Source organism: Strigops habroptila, chromosome 1 (genome assembly GCF_004027225.2).
Source record: "Strigops habroptila isolate Jane chromosome 1, bStrHab1.2.pri, whole genome shotgun sequence".
Classification (NCBI taxonomy): Eukaryota; Metazoa; Chordata; class Aves; order Psittaciformes; family Psittacidae; genus Strigops; species Strigops habroptila.
The window spans coordinates 75,111,654-75,129,566 of NC_044277.2; the positions used below are offsets into that span (position 1 = coordinate 75,111,654).

The 17,913-nt window shown below is 35.4% G+C and overlaps 1 protein-coding gene across 1 annotated transcript in view; it reads right to left on the minus strand.

Annotated features, from left to right (window-relative positions):
* The window catches only part of DNAH5 (dynein axonemal heavy chain 5), a 121,958-nt gene that overhangs the window by 41,328 nt on the left and 62,717 nt on the right, over positions 1-17,913 (minus strand). Inside the window, exons 44-54 of the mRNA XM_030478857.1 lie at positions 16,973-17,214; positions 14,763-14,939; positions 14,075-14,279; positions 13,452-13,594; positions 12,587-12,721; positions 10,844-10,966; positions 9,896-10,109; positions 9,030-9,253; positions 7,322-7,517; positions 3,144-3,316; positions 396-526 (exon numbers count right to left, since the gene is read on the minus strand). Coding sequence (XP_030334717.1) covers positions 396-526; positions 3,144-3,316; positions 7,322-7,517; positions 9,030-9,253; positions 9,896-10,109; positions 10,844-10,966; positions 12,587-12,721; positions 13,452-13,594; positions 14,075-14,279; positions 14,763-14,939; positions 16,973-17,214 — 1,963 coding nt within the window. The remainder of the gene's footprint in view (positions 1-395; positions 527-3,143; positions 3,317-7,321; positions 7,518-9,029; positions 9,254-9,895; positions 10,110-10,843; positions 10,967-12,586; positions 12,722-13,451; positions 13,595-14,074; positions 14,280-14,762; positions 14,940-16,972; positions 17,215-17,913) is intronic.

The window sequence follows — 17,913 nt, forward strand, 5'->3', positions numbered from 1 at the left end:
TTACAAGATAAACTCATAAAGGCATTATGGATAGATATCACCTACAAATCCTCTCAGTACAGTTTAGTGTACTGTATAAAGACAGTAAAGATAACTTGACACTGCCAATAGTCCTTCCCATTCTGTGAAACACACAAAACAGTTTATTATTCCAAAGATGGTAATAGCTCAGATTTAATGCAGAAAATCATAGAATCATAGAATGGTTCTATAATTTTAAATCAGGCAAATCTAGTAAGTCTCAAAGGATTTTCATGTCTTTCCACTCTAGGCAACACTGCTCAGCCTACATTAGCTTGTTCTTTCTCCTACTGCAGAGACGGGAAGCCCGTTTCATTTATAGGAAGAATTCACACACAAAGTACTTATTTACTTACATTTTGATTAACGCTCACCTTGTTAACATTATCTGGAAAGTATCATAGCCAGCTATGAAAGATGCCAGTCTTGTCAAGCTCTGCTTTCCTGAGCCACCAACTCCAACTAATAGAGCGTTTCCACAAGGAGTGCGAATCACACGAGAAATCTGTGTAAGATAACAGTCATTTATTGCTACAATGCATAAAAATTACACACCTAAAAATCCTATGCTACTGCAGTGATATATTTATATTAGAAATGTAGAACAAATTAAATTTTTTAGGTATAATTAAGGGAATTTATGTTATTATTAATATATTCTCTGGACATTTCTGCTTTGCAATATTTTCTGTAAACCTTCCAATAGCATAGCAACCACTTGATATCATCCCTGTGACCTTTCGATTAACAATAGAATTGCATCTCACATTTCCACAAAGCATAAGTAAATCTCAACTGTGATTTGTTAGTGATGTGCTATCACAGCATGACAGATTATTAAAATTCGGAAGGAAATAACTTTCCCAACACCATACTCTCTGGACAGATTTAGTAAGACTCATTTCTCCAGATCTCTTCATTGTGACCAGGAAGACAAGTTGTCCCAAGCATCTCAAATTCAGGACAAACAGTCTCCAGTACTCTCTACAACAGGTAATAATACTGCCTTTATAATCAAATTTTTAAGCTTCTAGTTTTCTTGATTATAAAAATGTACAATATCAGTATGAATATTTGATAACGGCGGAACATCTCTCAGGTAAATCTCCCTTTCTTTTCCATTTTGTTATTTCTTTTAAAGGAAAAGGCAGTAGTTACCTGCTACTCCACATTTCAATTCAGAACAGTTCAATGTAAACAAAAAGACTCTTTGCAACTGAGAGCAAAAAAAATTCAGCACTGTGAACTGCGTGCAGCACCTGTCCCACTGTCCACAGACAAAACAATGCCAAGAAATCTGGAAACAGCTAGATGTTGTTACGTGATGCTGAGAAAATATGCCTTTAAGCACAGGAGACAAACTTGCTCCATACCACATCAGTTGCACATGGACAGGTACTCATAACACACAGAAGAGCCTACATTAATTTCCAGAACAGCATGGAGCCACTTGACCCTCAAAGGCAAGGTAATACCAACCAGCTGGTTAACAGCTGGTCTCTTTTGCACAAGCAATGACACAGAGTATTGGCTCCTGTTCTTTTTATTATCTTGAACATCTGGTGCCCCCAGAATTACATCATGCCTATAAACAGCCTGGGATACCGATTTAGTTGCCTTTCCTCTAATGTACTTTTTTTCAAGTTCATAAAAATAGTCATGCCAAATTCTGCAGCTTTAAACCCATATATCTTTCATATTGAGGACAATGCACTTGTTATTTTTCATAACTTAATGTTTTATAAGCAAAAATAAAATCAAGTATGAAGGTTTACTCTAAGCATACTTCGCATTTAATCAGAGAAAAAAAATAGATTTGCACACCACCCATGGAATATTGCTGATCACCTCAATTATGCCTACTAGATGTTGCCAAGCAGAGTAAATAGGAAGTTTTAGCTTTATTCTTTGTGTAAGATATTTCTTAGCTTTAAAAATTTTGCTAAAGAAAACCATAAGATAACATGACCCATTTTGTGGGGAAGACCTTCAAGGAAAGGGACTAATTTTGTAAAATTGCAAGTATCCATACCCAAGATTTTGAAAACTGAAGATGTAATATGTTTGTTAGCTATAATTAAATTTTAATTGCTTTAATATTTATTATATTGTTAGGAATGTACAATCCAATATGCAGTTCTTAATAATTTATGATAAGCAACACAGCTAAGAAAATTGGGGCTGTTCAGCCTGGAGAAGAGAAGGCTGTGTGGAGACCTTATAGCAGCCTTCCAATATCTGAAGGGGCCTACAATGACGCTGGAGAGGGACTCTTCGTCAGGGACTGTAGTGATAGGGCAAGGGATAATGGGTTCAAACTTAGACAGGGGAAGTTCAGGTTAGACATAAGGAAGAAGTTCTTTACTGTGAGGATGGTGAGGCACTGGAACAGGTTGCCCAAATAGGCGGTAAATGCTCCATCTCTGGCAGTGTTCAAGGCCAGGTTGGACACAGCTTTGGGCGACATAGTCTAGTGTGAGGCATCCCTGCCCATGGCAGGGAGGTTGAAACCAGATGATCTTTAAGGTCCCTTCTAACCCAAACCATTCTGAGTCTATGGTAATGTCATGGTGTAACTGAGAAACAATAGTTATAAAAAACAAAAAAAAAGCTTCTCCTTTGTATGAAGCCTATTCTGTGTTGGCAATCATATCAAGCTTTGCTGTGCTAAAAATGACGATCAACTCCAGTCCACATTCAAATGAATTTTAAAGTAAGTAAGCGTAGGGTGTATCTACAAAGGAAATATGGACTACATTTTTTTCTACTTAGCTGTGCCTACTGCTTCATAAGAAACCAACTGTGTCCTAACTTGAATTTCATTTGACTCATGCCAAAGAGAGAAAGGGCTCTCAGAAGAATTAAGAAGAAAGGTTTAAATAGAGTTAGAATATTTAGGACCATGATCCCACCAGATATAAAAGATAGATATAAAAGAATAGTTCCATCCAGTGCATTTTCAGAAAAGTTGAGTTTTAGTTAGAGTGACAGAAAAAATTTCTTAGCAATAAATAACTTGCTTCAGTTTTAGAAGTACTTTATCTTGATTCGTGCTTACCACCACTCATAGGTGATGAGAGCAAGTGAACAACAACAACAATGGCAATCTAGTAACACTGTACCTTGACTAAATGAATCATAGCATCCTCAAAGAAAACCATGTCCATTCCAGCACCACGGACATTCCCATTGTATGCTTGCAAAAACTTATTTAAACAATTCCGCAGCTGATGAAAGGAATAAATCGGCTCATAGATTTTGGGAATATCTAAATTAAATTCCTCTGCTTTTTCACCTACAACAAAAAGCAAGTAGTAAAACCTTAGTAGTTTAAATGATTGACAAAGGCTCAATGTGGGAATGAGTAAGTGAAGGCAATTAGAATTCTCTTTAACCTCCCAGAACGAGAATTATTATAAATAATATTACATATTAGATGTACATATGAGAGTGCTGCCTATACCCTGCCTGCAAGGAATGGCAAGTTGAGCTGCTTAATTCTCACAGACAAAACCAGCAAAAACTAAGGCGTCTTCTTTCTCTACATCTGAAATTTGAATGATGAAAAACTGAAATTAACTTAAATGCTAGAATCAAACGTAGCACCAGAGAATGAAGGTAAATAAATATTGAAGTTAAAAAAGCTTATAAAGGAAAAACACTCTAAGTTGATTAAACGATTTAGCTAGTGGGGGAAAAAAAAATTACTACCAAAATTAAGCTTACCTTATAAAAAAAAAAAAAAAAAAAATCACCACAAAAAAAAAAGGGTATATTCATTGTGAAAAGGCATACATTTGCTTCAGCAAATTATCTGAAAGCCACAAGGAGCTGTCAAATCCTCCCCAGCCAAAGGAAAGTAGGAAATAGTACCCCTGTCTCATCTTTCCATTCATAAGCATTAGCCATGCTTAAAGCACACCACTGAGAAGAGTCCGGCTCTGTCTTTCTTTGTACCCTTCCTTTGTATTTATACATCTTGAGATCTCCCTGGCCTTCTCTTCTTCAGACCTAACAGTCCCAAGTGTCTCAGCCTTTCCTCATACAAGAGTCCTTTAGTCATCTTTTCAGCCCCTCGTCGGACTCTTTTCAGTTTGTCCATGTCTGTCTTGTGCTGGAGGGCACAGACCTGGACACAGCACTCCAGATGTGGCCTCGCCAGGCTAAGGATCACTTCCCTCAACATGCTGGCAACATTCTAATGCAGCCCAGGATGCCACTAGCCTTTTTTTCCCTCCAAGGGTACATTAGTGGCTTATGTATAATTTGATGTCCACCAGCATCCCCAGGTCCTTCTCGGCAGAACTGCTTTCCAGATGGGTGACCACCAGTATATACTGGTGCATGGGATTTGCACCTCCCACTGTTGAACCTTACAAGATTCTTGTAAAGGTCCCTCGTAATGGCAGCACAACCTCTGGCATATCATCCAGAGTTTTAGATGTTTTGTGTCATCTGGGAACTTGCTGAGGGTATGCTCTGCCCGTTATCCAGATCAATAATGAAGATGTTGAAGATGACTGGACTCAGTATTAACCCCTGGGGTACACCACAGGTTTCTGGCCTTCTACTAGGCTTTCTTCCAGTCTCTGGGCTCAGCCACTCAGCCAGTTTTCAATCCATCTCACTGCTCATACAGCCCATATATCATCAGCAAATAACTGACGGACTTCACTGGAAGAGTATCAAAAGCAGACATCATGGTGGTTTTTTATTGGTTGGTTGATTGGCTTGGGTTTCCTCAAAAAATTGGCAGACACAGTATAATTCCTCTATATGCAGCATCTATACGCTGCAGGATTTATTTTTCCAGTTATGAGTTACCATAGGTCACTCATTACTAACAATCAGCCTTGCTAAGCCTCTTCTTAGTTACCAAATAAATATATTAATCACAGTATTATTTCTAACTGGTGGAATTAAAATAAATTAAGTAATTCCAATAAAATAAACATTTCCCTAATTCTTAGTAAAGCATTGGAAGTCAGGGGAAATGGAAGTAAAAGTAGAAAAAAAGCAGGAAAAAAGCAAGGAAACTGTATTGTATTTAGAATAATATCTGTAACATTTTTTTCATTTTATTTTTTTTTCTCCATTTCCTTCTTGCGTATTTTGCATTTACAAATTAGCAGTGGTCCAAAAAATAACCCCAAAACAAAAAAACAAACAAAAAAACCGTACCAAAACCCAAAACATTTCTATAAATGGGGGGGGCTTTACTACAGAACAACCAAACCTCTCCAAATAAATTGATATTTAGTTCTCACTCAGTTGTCTTTTATATTGCATTCCATGTATTCCTGAAGTCACCTTAATTTTAGAATTCTCTAGCTCTGTATTGTTTCTGCATATATGAAAACCCTTTTAGACGAAGACCTAACGAAATTAACCAACTTCTTATCTTAATCTGCAAAACCACTGGTTAAAGAAGAGGAGTATTCAGGGTGCAAGTAAGTTTCTTACAAGTTGAATGAGACACTTAAACAACTCACCTACAGATAGAGAACTAATAAGGATTACAGCAAGGAGTTAAATTGTAGTGATGTTTTTATAGTTTCAAACAATTTAAGAATTATATCAGCTTAATCTTATTCCTGCAGTTTTATTGTTAATGTTAAAAGACAGCATGATCAAGTACCAAACCCAAGAAAGGATATTTACATTATTTACAGAGGCAGCTAGTGTAGTATATTATTTTAAACTCTTCTCTAGTCTCGAGATTCAGAATCAAAAGCATTAAATAACAATGACAAAACTGATAAAAAACACTTTTGAACACTTTGGTGTTCTTGAGAACTCTAGCACCACTAACAATTTCTGTGAAGCTAAGATCTAAAAGTTGATGTTTGAGGTACATAGTTTCAAGTCTTCGTGTATTTATCTCAGGCACAAATATGTTATTACTGTACAACCCAGAGACAGAGGGAATATATGTAAACGTATTACTAACTTGAGCATAAGATTATTTGAAATTGATGTCAGATGTAATTTTTTTATATATTTAAGAGCTCAGAAATCCAGTTCCTGTTCTTTCACTTCTATAATAATAGGCAATAATGAATTCCATTAAATGGACAATTAAAACAAAATAACACTTGTTATTCTTTTCACTTATAGCCAAAACAGGAAGGGGTTCTCAAGGCTCTGACAAACATATTGAGGACAAAACATACCGTTTCTAAATGAGGGTTAGATAAAGTTTCATGCTAAAAGGCACATTACACAGCAGGTACATTTAAAGTGTAATCAAGAAACAAGTTATTTTGAGAAATACATGCTTCTTTGTGCACTTATCTTTCAGTTCGAAATAATGGTTTCTAATGTGCATTCAAATTTTCACATTAAAAGTCACTCTTCACTCTCTCAGTATGTATTCTGATTTATATTCCAGTCCACTCCACACAGCTGCAGTTTAGTAAGTTATTTAAGGATCTATTTTACTCCTTTCTCACACCACTTTGCTTTTTGCTTCTATTTTATTCCTTCCAATCAAACATTTCCTACCCTTTACTTTCCTTTGTCACTGCCTTCTGACTACTGCAATTATCCAAGAAGATATTAAATAACGTTTGACCACTCATGCCAACCTTTTATTGCCTCCACTATCCACCATTACAGTGACATGAATACAGATAATTGAATCATCCAATAGCTTAGATTAATGACCTTCCCCAAACCTAAAGAATCATTTTCTGTTCTTTTTCATCAACTAACGAATATTCCCAGGTCATTTAGCAAGGCTAGTGACACAGTGTTTTTATTTAAAAGATGCAAAGACATTGTAAGCCATATGGGTAATTCAAGAGGTTTTACTAACATTCAGGAGATTTTGAAATAATACTCATGTGTTATAAAATCATGTATCAGGTATTTCCTAAGTACTGGATTAGCCCAGAGCCAGCATTTTTCTACCAGGTTTCCAGGGGATGGTGGCTAGAGTGCTATTTTTCATCTAGTACCACTTCCGATAATTCATACCACACTCTTTCATCATTTCAGAATAATTTAGAATTTTGCTCACTATTTGGCAGTTCTTTCTATCTACCACATTGATGGAAATGAAAGCAAGGTTCCCTGATACAGGTAACCTGGATATAAATATGGACTTAAGAATCCCATGAATATAAATATGCGCCTCAGCTGGTAACATAGACTACCTTCAAAGTCACTGGACGGAACAGTCACCCTTAATGCATAAACTTACTAGGCATTTTTGAAGACATATTTCTATTAGTGTCTTTTTTATCATATCCCCTTCCCTATTCTTGACATCTCCATGGTTATCATAGCCCAACTTTACCAGTTCTTTCGGGGGCATCCCTTAAGAAGTCAACAAAGAATGCATCAATTTCAGAATCCAGCAATGCTTTTGTTTCTTCAAACTCCTCCTCAATGAGTTTTACCACAGCTGCATCAAACCAGTTTACATCTTCCGAAGTTGTAAAACGATCAGCAATAACACATTTACATTCATGCTTCCACAGTTTTATCAGCACCTATATATATATTAAAAAAAAAATTCAGCCAGAAATTTTTTATTTATTTTAAAATCATACTAATACTAGAAAAGAAACTGTAGTATGTTGGGGTTTATTCAGGAGAGATATCTTGAGCTTCTCATTCTGCCCAACAGTATTTTAAGCTTACTTTCAGCTAATGTGCAAGAAGCCTTAATCTAGCATTGTGGACTGGAGTGTATTTACCAAATTAAGATTTTACTTCCCTAGCTCTAAATCCGTATCCATACTTATTAACACATATTTAAGCACTTCTAAACCACTTTTTTAACTGGTCATTAAGTAGAAGTTAGGTAAAATCATAGCATGAATAATTTCATCCCAAACATAGATGTCAGTCCCAATAGTATACCCAAAGTAGTTAGAGAGAAAAAAAAATAGAAAAAAAAAGAAATGCATAAGTGTTCATATTATTCCTTCTCCACTTTCAATATACCTTTAAAGTCCTTTGGTTTGGTCATAGGATGGAGAAGGAAAACCTGCCAGGTTCTTAATCCTGGCAGCAGTGGTTTTAATCCCACTCTATTACCACACAGTAGCAGAAAAATTTCCAAGTACTCCTTAAAGGCCTTTTGTTTGAACTTTAAGCACTTTGTACAAATGACACATACTATGTCAAGTTTCAGAACTGATATGTAAATTTATACAATAAAAATTTGAGGAATTGGAATAAAATTAATTTAGAATATGTACACAATCGTCTTAATGCTGAATATTTTTAGCTTCAGAAATAAAAATCAATTCTAAAATACAAATTTTAGATGTAGTAGACTTCAGGAGCTTATTCAGCAACAGGAGAAGTACATTAAGCAGGAAGTGATTATATAACCCAAATGTATAAAAAATTTACCATCATTACCATAAATATTGCTTTTCCAGCACTTCATGTTTCAGTGCTCAAAACACTAAGTGACTTTTCCTTAAAACAATTAAAAGACAAATGATGTATAAAATGTTGAGTTTTTCTGGAAGAAAGGTGGATTATGGAAAAAAAAAAAGAACAAAAAAAAAAGAGGAATCACTATGACTCATTACGACGACTTCCTTTTAAGCTGTAAGCCAGAAATCATTTGTTAGACAGCTATTAGGCAGTGACTGAAAGCCTCCAGACACCAGTGGAGAGAGAGGAACTTTTAATCAATATATACATATTTTCATTGTGTTAAAATAAGTTCACTGCTTCTCTTTTTTTTTTTTCTCTTGCTTCTTTTAAACAAACTGGCATTTGTCAGTAATAGAGTGAGCAGATAAAAGAAAACCCCCTTCTATCAAAAGAAGCAATTTTTTGTTATATTTATGAAACAAAGTTGTTGTTTCAGTTGGCACTGGAAGTTGAACTAAAACTTTACCTCAACTGTAAAGTTGAACTTTACCTCAAAACAATCTGATAAACTTTTTTAACCAGAAATGCCAACAAGACAGACTCTTCAACCTCTTTGCTACACTAATTATACACTAATTATAACAAAACCACTAATGTGCTGCACTTACTTTTGGTTCATTGATCACTTCTGATGTAGTATTCAGCATTCCTTGCCAAATCCTTGAGAGGTCTCGAAGGTTGAAGACATAATGGAACTTGGCTGGTGTGGGCAACATTTTTAGCTTGGTAATCTGCCACAGCCTGCGTGTCAGCGGAACCAATTTGGCTACAGTTTTACTCACATCTTCTGAAAATCCCCGCTCACTACAATAATGCCCTTGTCCAATTACACCTGCAGGGAAAAAAAAAATTGCCAATTGAAAGATTTTTCTAAGACACACTAATGCCATACCAAAAACAACAATCTTCTTAAATTTCTTTTGCCTTTTTAATCCCAAACCCTTTTCTAATTTGTTGAAATGGCTTTTCAGTCTTTATTCAAATCTTGATTCACCTGATCTTAACACCATTCTGCTACCAGCTCACTGAGTATTTATCTCTTAATTAATTATCTGTTAAAAATTTTCTTTTTTTTTCCCTATCAAATATCTTCCCCAGCCTTTGAATAACTAATCATTTCTCTGAGACCAATGATGCTGTCTTTTGTGAAAGTCTAGTCATTAGTTACTCATTCTTAGCACCGGTAGAACCTTAGCAACTCCACAGCATCATCACTAAAAGAAGGAATGGCCTTCATGCCACTATTCCTAACACATAGCATACCAACACATTCAAAGATGCAACTGGACCTGGAAAACTTACAGATTGATGAAGTTGCAGGGGGGTAGTGATTACTGAAGGAAAATATGCTGGGAAGAAAATCAGAGGGGTATTAAGCCTCAACTTTAATCATAATGTTTATAAACAGAGGGATAAAGAAAAATCAGCTACCATTTTCAAAAATGGGATGGATGCGAAGCTAAGTTTTCTTTACCAAAAATTTTGTCAATGGACGAATTAGAAGGAAGAGTACAGTTGAATACAGAAAATTGTCTCTTGAGCCTCTGTGGAATGTCATTGCGACCTCCCCCAGGATGGATCATGGCAGCCAAAAACTGAATGTCCACAATGTTGGTAAATTCACCAGGCTTTTCCAGGTTATACAGTCCTTTCTGTTCCATCAGCTGCCTAACTATCTCATTAGTGACCTGTAAAATAATTAGTTATTATAGAACAGAATATTATACACACAACTAAATGAAACACAAAAGACTCTTATGTACTTGAAAGACCTAATAAAGTCTGTAACATTATTTTCTCACTCAAATTCCTGCTTGTTTCCTTCAGGTGCTGCATGATTTCCACTACTGTTGTATTGGAAATACTTCTTCCTTTTAACACAAATCTTCCAGGTGTTCTAATCAAGCTCAAGATGATTCAACTTCAGTAGTTGCATTTGCTACCAAATATTTTGATGAAATTTCCATGTTTAACAATCACAAACATGGTTTTTCAAGCTGCAAACATAGAATTATTTCTGTACAATTCTATAGAATTACTTTCATAAAATCACTACTAATTCAATTATTGTCCACACAACCAGTTTGCTATCAAAATTTCTGTGCCAAAGGGGGTTTTTTCTATTATTTTTTTTATTATTATTAAAAAATGAGTGTTAGTTAAAAACATTGTTAAAATTATACAGGCTTGTTTTAAGGACCACTCAAACTGCTTCTTGTAGTCAGTATATTTATTTTAAATCAATTCAGGACAATATAAAACTACATAGGTTCTTTTAAAAGCTTTAAAAATTAAGCACTACATATCAAACTTACCCCCTACTGCCTGAGAGAAAAGAGAAGCCATTTTTAAAGTGTAGCAAGGAAAGAAAGAAAATAAGAAAATATCTTTTGCCTTCTTTTTTTCTTTCTTACAAACTAACCTGATCTCCCCATTCATTTATTATGGGCATATTCACATCATCAATGAAGACTGTCATCTTTTTGCCTGCAGGCGGACCATAAGTTGTGCCCATGCGCTTGTCCACATAACTTTCTATTATACGCTGTTAAAAAGCAATTATTGGACAGTTAACAAGCAGCCCTTCCTTTCATAAAAGATTAAAACATTTAAACATATTGATGGTTTTGTTACACAGAATTTTACTAAGGAAGGTTTAGACAACACATCTGCTGCAGTTAATTGCACTAGTTCAACTAGAGTGCCTGAAATATCACACTATACAGCATTAGGTTGGTATCAGATAGAACAAATGTCTAATGTAGTTGTCTAACAGTTTCATAAATTTGATACCATTTCAAGTTTTTCTTTCATTTTATTATCTGAAGAATTGATAATTACCAGCAATAAAGATTAAACTAATAATCTGTCAGTGCTGAAATATGTGATTCTTGAAGACCTTTACAGCATATACCAATGTACTTCATAAAAGCATGCAGTGATAAGTAAACTCACAATCATAAATAGACTTGAGGAAATAACTTTACTCAATAGCAGGCTTACCACCACTTTTCTTCCCATCATCTTTCCATTACTCCGTTTTTCTTAAGGTCCACATTTTATGTATTCTATACAAGTGAAAGCTCACTTAACCATGCGTTGTTATTCATTAGTGCAAATGTAAATATCTGCATTCTTACACTGTGCTTAGGCTCCTGCACAGCAGCCTGGAAAGCCTTCTTACACAAGTGGCATCAGTTAGATCAAGACTTTAGAAAGTCAGAGTAATTTAAATGCGCATGTGTAGTAACAGACAATGCTTCAGTTTAGATTGTTGCCAGAGACTTGATTGTTAGACTTGCACATCTATTTCAGATTTCTTGATCATCAACAGACTATCATCTATCATCAATAAACTTGACATATATTTTATAAAAATAGATGTACTAACACTAGCTTTTGTTTCTATAGTCCATTCGATAGAAGGAAAATCATTAAGTAAAATAAGACCAAAATTACATGCTCAGATATTTAACATGTTAACAGTTTCTACTATGCTATAGAGCCAGGTGATAGATGATGCATCGAGCCAATAGACAGCACTTCTGATTATAGCATAGACAGTTCATTGCCTTGGCATACCAAACAGCATTAAAAATATTTCCCATATATATTGCCATCAGGATAAAAAACTTGAAATAGCTCAAACTAGCTCTGCAGAAATTTGGATAGGCAGTACTGTTCAGGATTTAAGAATTCATAGTTCTATTTAGAGCAGCTACACTGCATATGTTACTTTTTTAATGAGTAATTTACTGAAATTTAAATTGCAGACAGCACACAGTTGACAGATTGTTGTGGGTAGCACTTATTTTACTCAGGGCTTCTAGAGAAATCTGAGGGAAGTCACCAACAGCTCTACCCAGTTAGTGAGAATTGATACTTTTGACATAAAAACATTAAATGTGATGAAGTAAATAATATGCATAGTATTGTACTAATCCAAGAACAGCTCAATAACCTCCAAAGAAGTTGAAGGGAACATGGTTTTTACACAAGTCTTAAATCATGTTTTAGGACACTTAGTCCTTTTGAGCAGGTGCTTTTTTATTTCTGTACTCATTTTCAATTAAATAAACCACTTTCAGAAGCATCCTCCTGGCAAATTCTCAGAACAATGCTTGAATCCAGTCACAATGTATTAGAAGGTGAATGATTACTATACCTGGAAGATTAACGGAGTAGTTGCAGATGAAAAATTCAAACTCTTAGCCATGTGGTTTTCAGGGTTATATTTTGACATAAAACCTTTAATGATAACAGTCTTTGCAGTTCCTTGCTCACCAATTAGTAGGACAGCCTAGACAAAGACAATATTGAAATAAGACAAAACACAAGAGCTGGGTGTCTTGGCAAAGCCTCAGAAATCCCATTTAGCTTTTAAATTGAAATGAAACTAGAAAAGTTATGTAAAGTGAATTCTCAACAAGAGACATGTGGAAGCAAAACAGTTAATGTCTTGTAGGCTTTTGCAGACTACAAGTTAAAAATATTTGCAGTTAACGGTCATGTCAGTCAACACAATTTAACAGAGCAATGGATTATTATAAAAGGAGTTGAGTGTTTGGAAAAGCATGTACTGTCTAGAGCCTTCAATTTCTTTTGCTCTTGTTATTTACCATATCCTGCTTATCCATCAAAGTTTTGGTGCATAGGTTGCATAACCTAAAGGTTCATAAGCTCTGTAACTGCCCCATGTGGGCAGAGTTCATATCAGCAGAGTCTGGCACTCTGCTGCCCTGCGTGTAGTCCCCTCTCCAACAGCTACATGAAAATATTGCTTCACTTCTGATCTGATCTCAGCTGCAATTATGGTTATTTCCACTACAAAAAGAATGGGTGAGAGGAAGACAACAAAGTCTGGAAGCAGTGAGTATTCAAGGGTTCAAGCATATTTACATGAATGTGGCTCTTGGAATCGCCATTCTCTCTTTAAAAAATTATTCCTCCTATTCAGTAATCTAATACTTCTAATTCAAAAGCCTTATCAAAAACTGTTAGCACTATTTAGATGTGAAATATAGAAGTACCTTGCCCTGTTTCTCAATGGTTTTGATAAGGAAATCTGTTCTCACGTTGTCAACATTAGGCACAAGTATAGAGCCATACTCTGGAGTGCTGCTACTGGGATATACATACTCTTCAACACATGTATTCCAGTGCACCCATTTACCTAATAAGAAAGAAATGAAGTAAATGTTTTAGAAATACAAGGCATCATCGTTTCTTTTATTTTCCACTGAGTTGACTCATCTGTTAGTGCCTCTGTCTCACATACAGTAATCCCACTCTAAATTCAGACCAATATTATAGAACTGTATAATCAAAGAATCTCTCAAGTTAAGGCTTACTCCTCTTTCCTACATAAATTATGACAAGCACAAGGCTTGTCTATTTTCATTCACTTGACAATTCATCCACGCAAAGTCCATGAAGCTTCCTGTAGCAATATATCCACATTCTGATTTCTTATAGGAAACAGGGAAAAAGCTCCATACACCGTCATCAGTAAAGTGTAACTGTAAAACAATACTTGCTAAGGAACACAAAAGAAGTTAAACTACAAAAAACTTCTAAATTAATTCTCTAAAAGAAACACAATTTTAACATTAGTTTTAAGCTTCACCCCCTACCACCCATATGGGTTACTAACCGTCAGATGCCACATAATAATCAAACATGGTATCTTCACTGCCTTCTGGAATACAGGGAAGATCAAGTTTTACTGTTGCATGTTTTTGAAGCCAGTGCTCCATTTTGCATCTGTCTTCCAGTTCTAGCAATGCTCCTACACTCCACATAAGAGAGAAGATATACAGCCTTTCCAAGTATTTTGGAGTCAGTTCCCCTCCTTGCTCCTGAAGGATTAAGGTTTTTATTTTCAATTGCCTGAAAATTCTATTTCGTAATCAAAGTAACAATAGGTTAAAAGCCTTTGGTCATGTTTAAATTTACAGATGTCTTTGTCAATAAACAGACTAAACCAATACCAAGTCGATCACAAAACATAGAAAAGCACCCTGTAAATAGCACTTTTAACCACCCATTACAGCATTCGATCTGTTTAAATTCTAGTTTATAATCTGATAACAATCCACCACAAAAAACAAAACCTGAAGGAAAGATGCAATCTGACACATGCTACAGGTCAGTGCTTAACATCAAAATCAAATGTGAAAGAAGGCACATTGTAGCTATTGCTTTCTAAAGAAAAAGAATTCCTCACTAACCTGCATCTTCATTAATATTCCAAGTTGTCAAAGAATCTCCTCTCTACATAACCTTATGGCTTAAAATCATCTCCATTAGATTAAGTAAACACAGAAAAAAATCCACGCTACCTTAGGTGGGATAAGACCCTGCAGCATATTAATGCTCTGCATAATCACAAAGGCTTCCAACATTTCAGTCTTGTATTGCAGACACTGAATGCTGAAGCGGTACAACTCTGGGAATGATGAAGAATACAGCTGACGTAGAATTTCAGCTTCTTGGAATGAGCGTCTTTTCAAAAATCCCTGTCACAAAGCATGGTGAGAAAATAAATCTAGTTCCCAATGCAAGTCTCAGTAAATTCAACTCTAGTGACTCAAAAGGTCTAGCAAGCATTGAAAACTGATTTCTTGGGGAAGGGGGATGGGGGGCTCAGATTGCCTGCCTCTTGGGCATGGTTTGTCTGGCAGAAGGTCAGACTTCACACCAAGTATGCATAATTCCTACTGGCTGTTAAACATGGACACTGAAGAAAAAAGCACTTTAAAGTTTTCAACAGCACAAAAATTATTTTCAAATAGTTTATAATCACAATGGCTGTTTAAGGTATACAAGAACACTGCAAAGAAAGAATTTCATATATATTTAACACAGGTTTGATTCATTCTGTACAGTGTTTATTTCGAGTAGTGATATAGGGTACCCCAGAAACATCTGAAAGTTGCAGAAAAAAATTTAGGATTTCAGGAGGGGATATCTGCTGGTATGTGTTGTTTTTATTGTGCGTCTCAGTATCTGCAATACTGGATAAACAAAACCTAATTAAAACTACCTGTTTCTCAAGATCATGGGATAGGATTTGTTTTTTCGTGTCTTTAGCTCAACATAGTAACCTGCTTCTACGAGTTACCCAGAAGCTTTCTCTCATCTGTGTCACTGAATGTTTCGTGTTTACATCCCATGAATTTATTTCTTACGTGAAATACACTCGTCAGCAAAAATACTTGCAGATTCTTCCCCAAACTTCAAACTGAATTTTGGCACAAATTGAAATAAAATAAATTCCATCCAAACATTAAAAAAAAAAAAAAAAAAAAAAAAAAAGCTGTTGTTTTCAAATGCAGGAACAGGCTTCTCAGTGAGCTTCTGAAGTCTCCATCTCAAAATTCAATAGGACATAGTACTGAGCAACCTACTCTAGCTGACTCTGCTCTGAGTGAGGTGTGTTCAACTACACAATCTCTAGAGGTTCCTTCCAACTTCAAATATTTTGTGTGTGTGTGATTCCTTTATACATTTCTACCTTCATAATATTTTGAAACTCTATCTTTTACTGCCCAAAATAAAGAAGCTGTGGGACTCATTACAAGTAGTTAGATATATGAAAAATCTTTCTAGAAACAGGTAGGTGGAAAACAAAGTACTAAAGATTAAATGGCAGAACTACCTAAAATAGATATCTGGAACTTCACCAGCTGTTCATAAAATACTAGGGGTAAGTAGAAAAGTTGCTAAGACCCAAAATAGTCTTAGAGACATACTGAAAAAGCCATAAAGGTATTTTATTTATGAAGTAAAATGAAACAAAAACCAAGTAAATGCTATTGGCTCAGATGACAGATAACTATAGGTTGCAATTTTATAACTTTTTTTTTTTGGAGGGAGGAGAGAGGGGAGTGAGAAAGGGACATTGGAAGGATTGTTTCGTGGCTGAAATGAACAAATTTTTTTTTTGTGTTATCCAAACGCAAAAAAAACCAAACCATGATCTTGTTTTTGTTTTGACTGTTGCTACCACCAAAATAAATTAAAGGCACAAGTTCATGGATTAAGTGAAACTACTTGCATGCAACACTTACTTCAACACAACTCAATTTAGTCTGCATATCACTTTAAAGTGAAGAGGTAAATCATGACTGATAAGGCAAAATAAAATGTTTTTCTTTGAGGATTTCTAGATTTCTGAATCAGCCTGTTCACTCCTTCTTCTTCCTTGGTCTGAAGCTGTACTAGAGGCTGCCGTGTAGTTGATATTTTGACAACTGAGTTGTTCTTCAATTGTATAAAATATCTTGAATTCAAATTTTCCCTAAAGTGAAATGTCCATGTTTTTAAAAGTGTAGTATATTGACTATGTTCCCGAAAAAAATTCATTATTCACTTTTGTATAAACTAATACCAGAAACATTGCTATATTAAATGCTGGCCTATAAGTTTATACAGTGTAAAAGGCATTTCATAGCAAAAGTTCGGAAAATTAGGTCCTAAAGTAACAACGGTGAAGTGTTGAATAAGTAACCAGTAAAATTGCTAATACATAATCACTTAGCTATCATACCTCAAGGATAGGGCTCCAGCTGAGAACTGATGAGCTCATGAATACCATCCCATTCCTTGAAACTGTTGCTGGAGAAGCATTATCAATATTATGAGGTTCAAAGACTATTTTGCAATTTGGTGCCATAGGTATCCGATCTCCATTTGCTAGAGTTAGGGTTCTGTTATCATCCAGAACAGAATTAAGGTTCTCAATCCAAATAGCATCAACTGGACCATCAAGAACTATCCAGATATGGTCACCTATAATCAAAAATAACAGATAATGCCTTTTGAGGAATTTCTACTTTCTTTCAAGGACCAGTTTATCTCTCTGCAAACAAGTTTCAAACTAATTCCAAATTAATGCACACAGCTAGAATCTCAGCTTTCAATACAATTACCATTTCCATTACCCAATTTCAATGACTTCATTTCACCACCCATTGATAAAAATTATCCATTGCTCGGTATATAAAGTCTTATCACTATAAGTCATCAGTTTGTAACAGTCTGAAACAGTTTTATGGATCCAGTCTTCAACTAGTACTAACAAACTAGGTTTATTTCAACTTACATAAAACAACATAAAAAACCCCAGAAACTACAGATCTATTTAAAACCACCATTCATTTGTTTCCAAAGAGGTGGTGTAATGTGGTGAGATTAAATGAAAGGAACTCTAGAAAAAATCACTTCCTAAGTAAAAGAGGTCTGCTTAGGGGAAGATTCTTCTTGTTCGTTCTCCTGCATGTAACGTTGATCCAGCTCCCTCTGCTGTGCGTTGTTAGATAGCACTTCTTCAGAGAGGGTCCCACTCTCTTCTGCTTTCAGAGAGTCCTTACTATCTAGGTCTAGGTGACTTGGTGCATTGCTACGTATGAACCAAGAAGGTTCCGGATGAGAAACCTTCTCACTTCTGAGGCAAGTAGTTTTATATTTAGAGGCTTTTCATAGCTACAG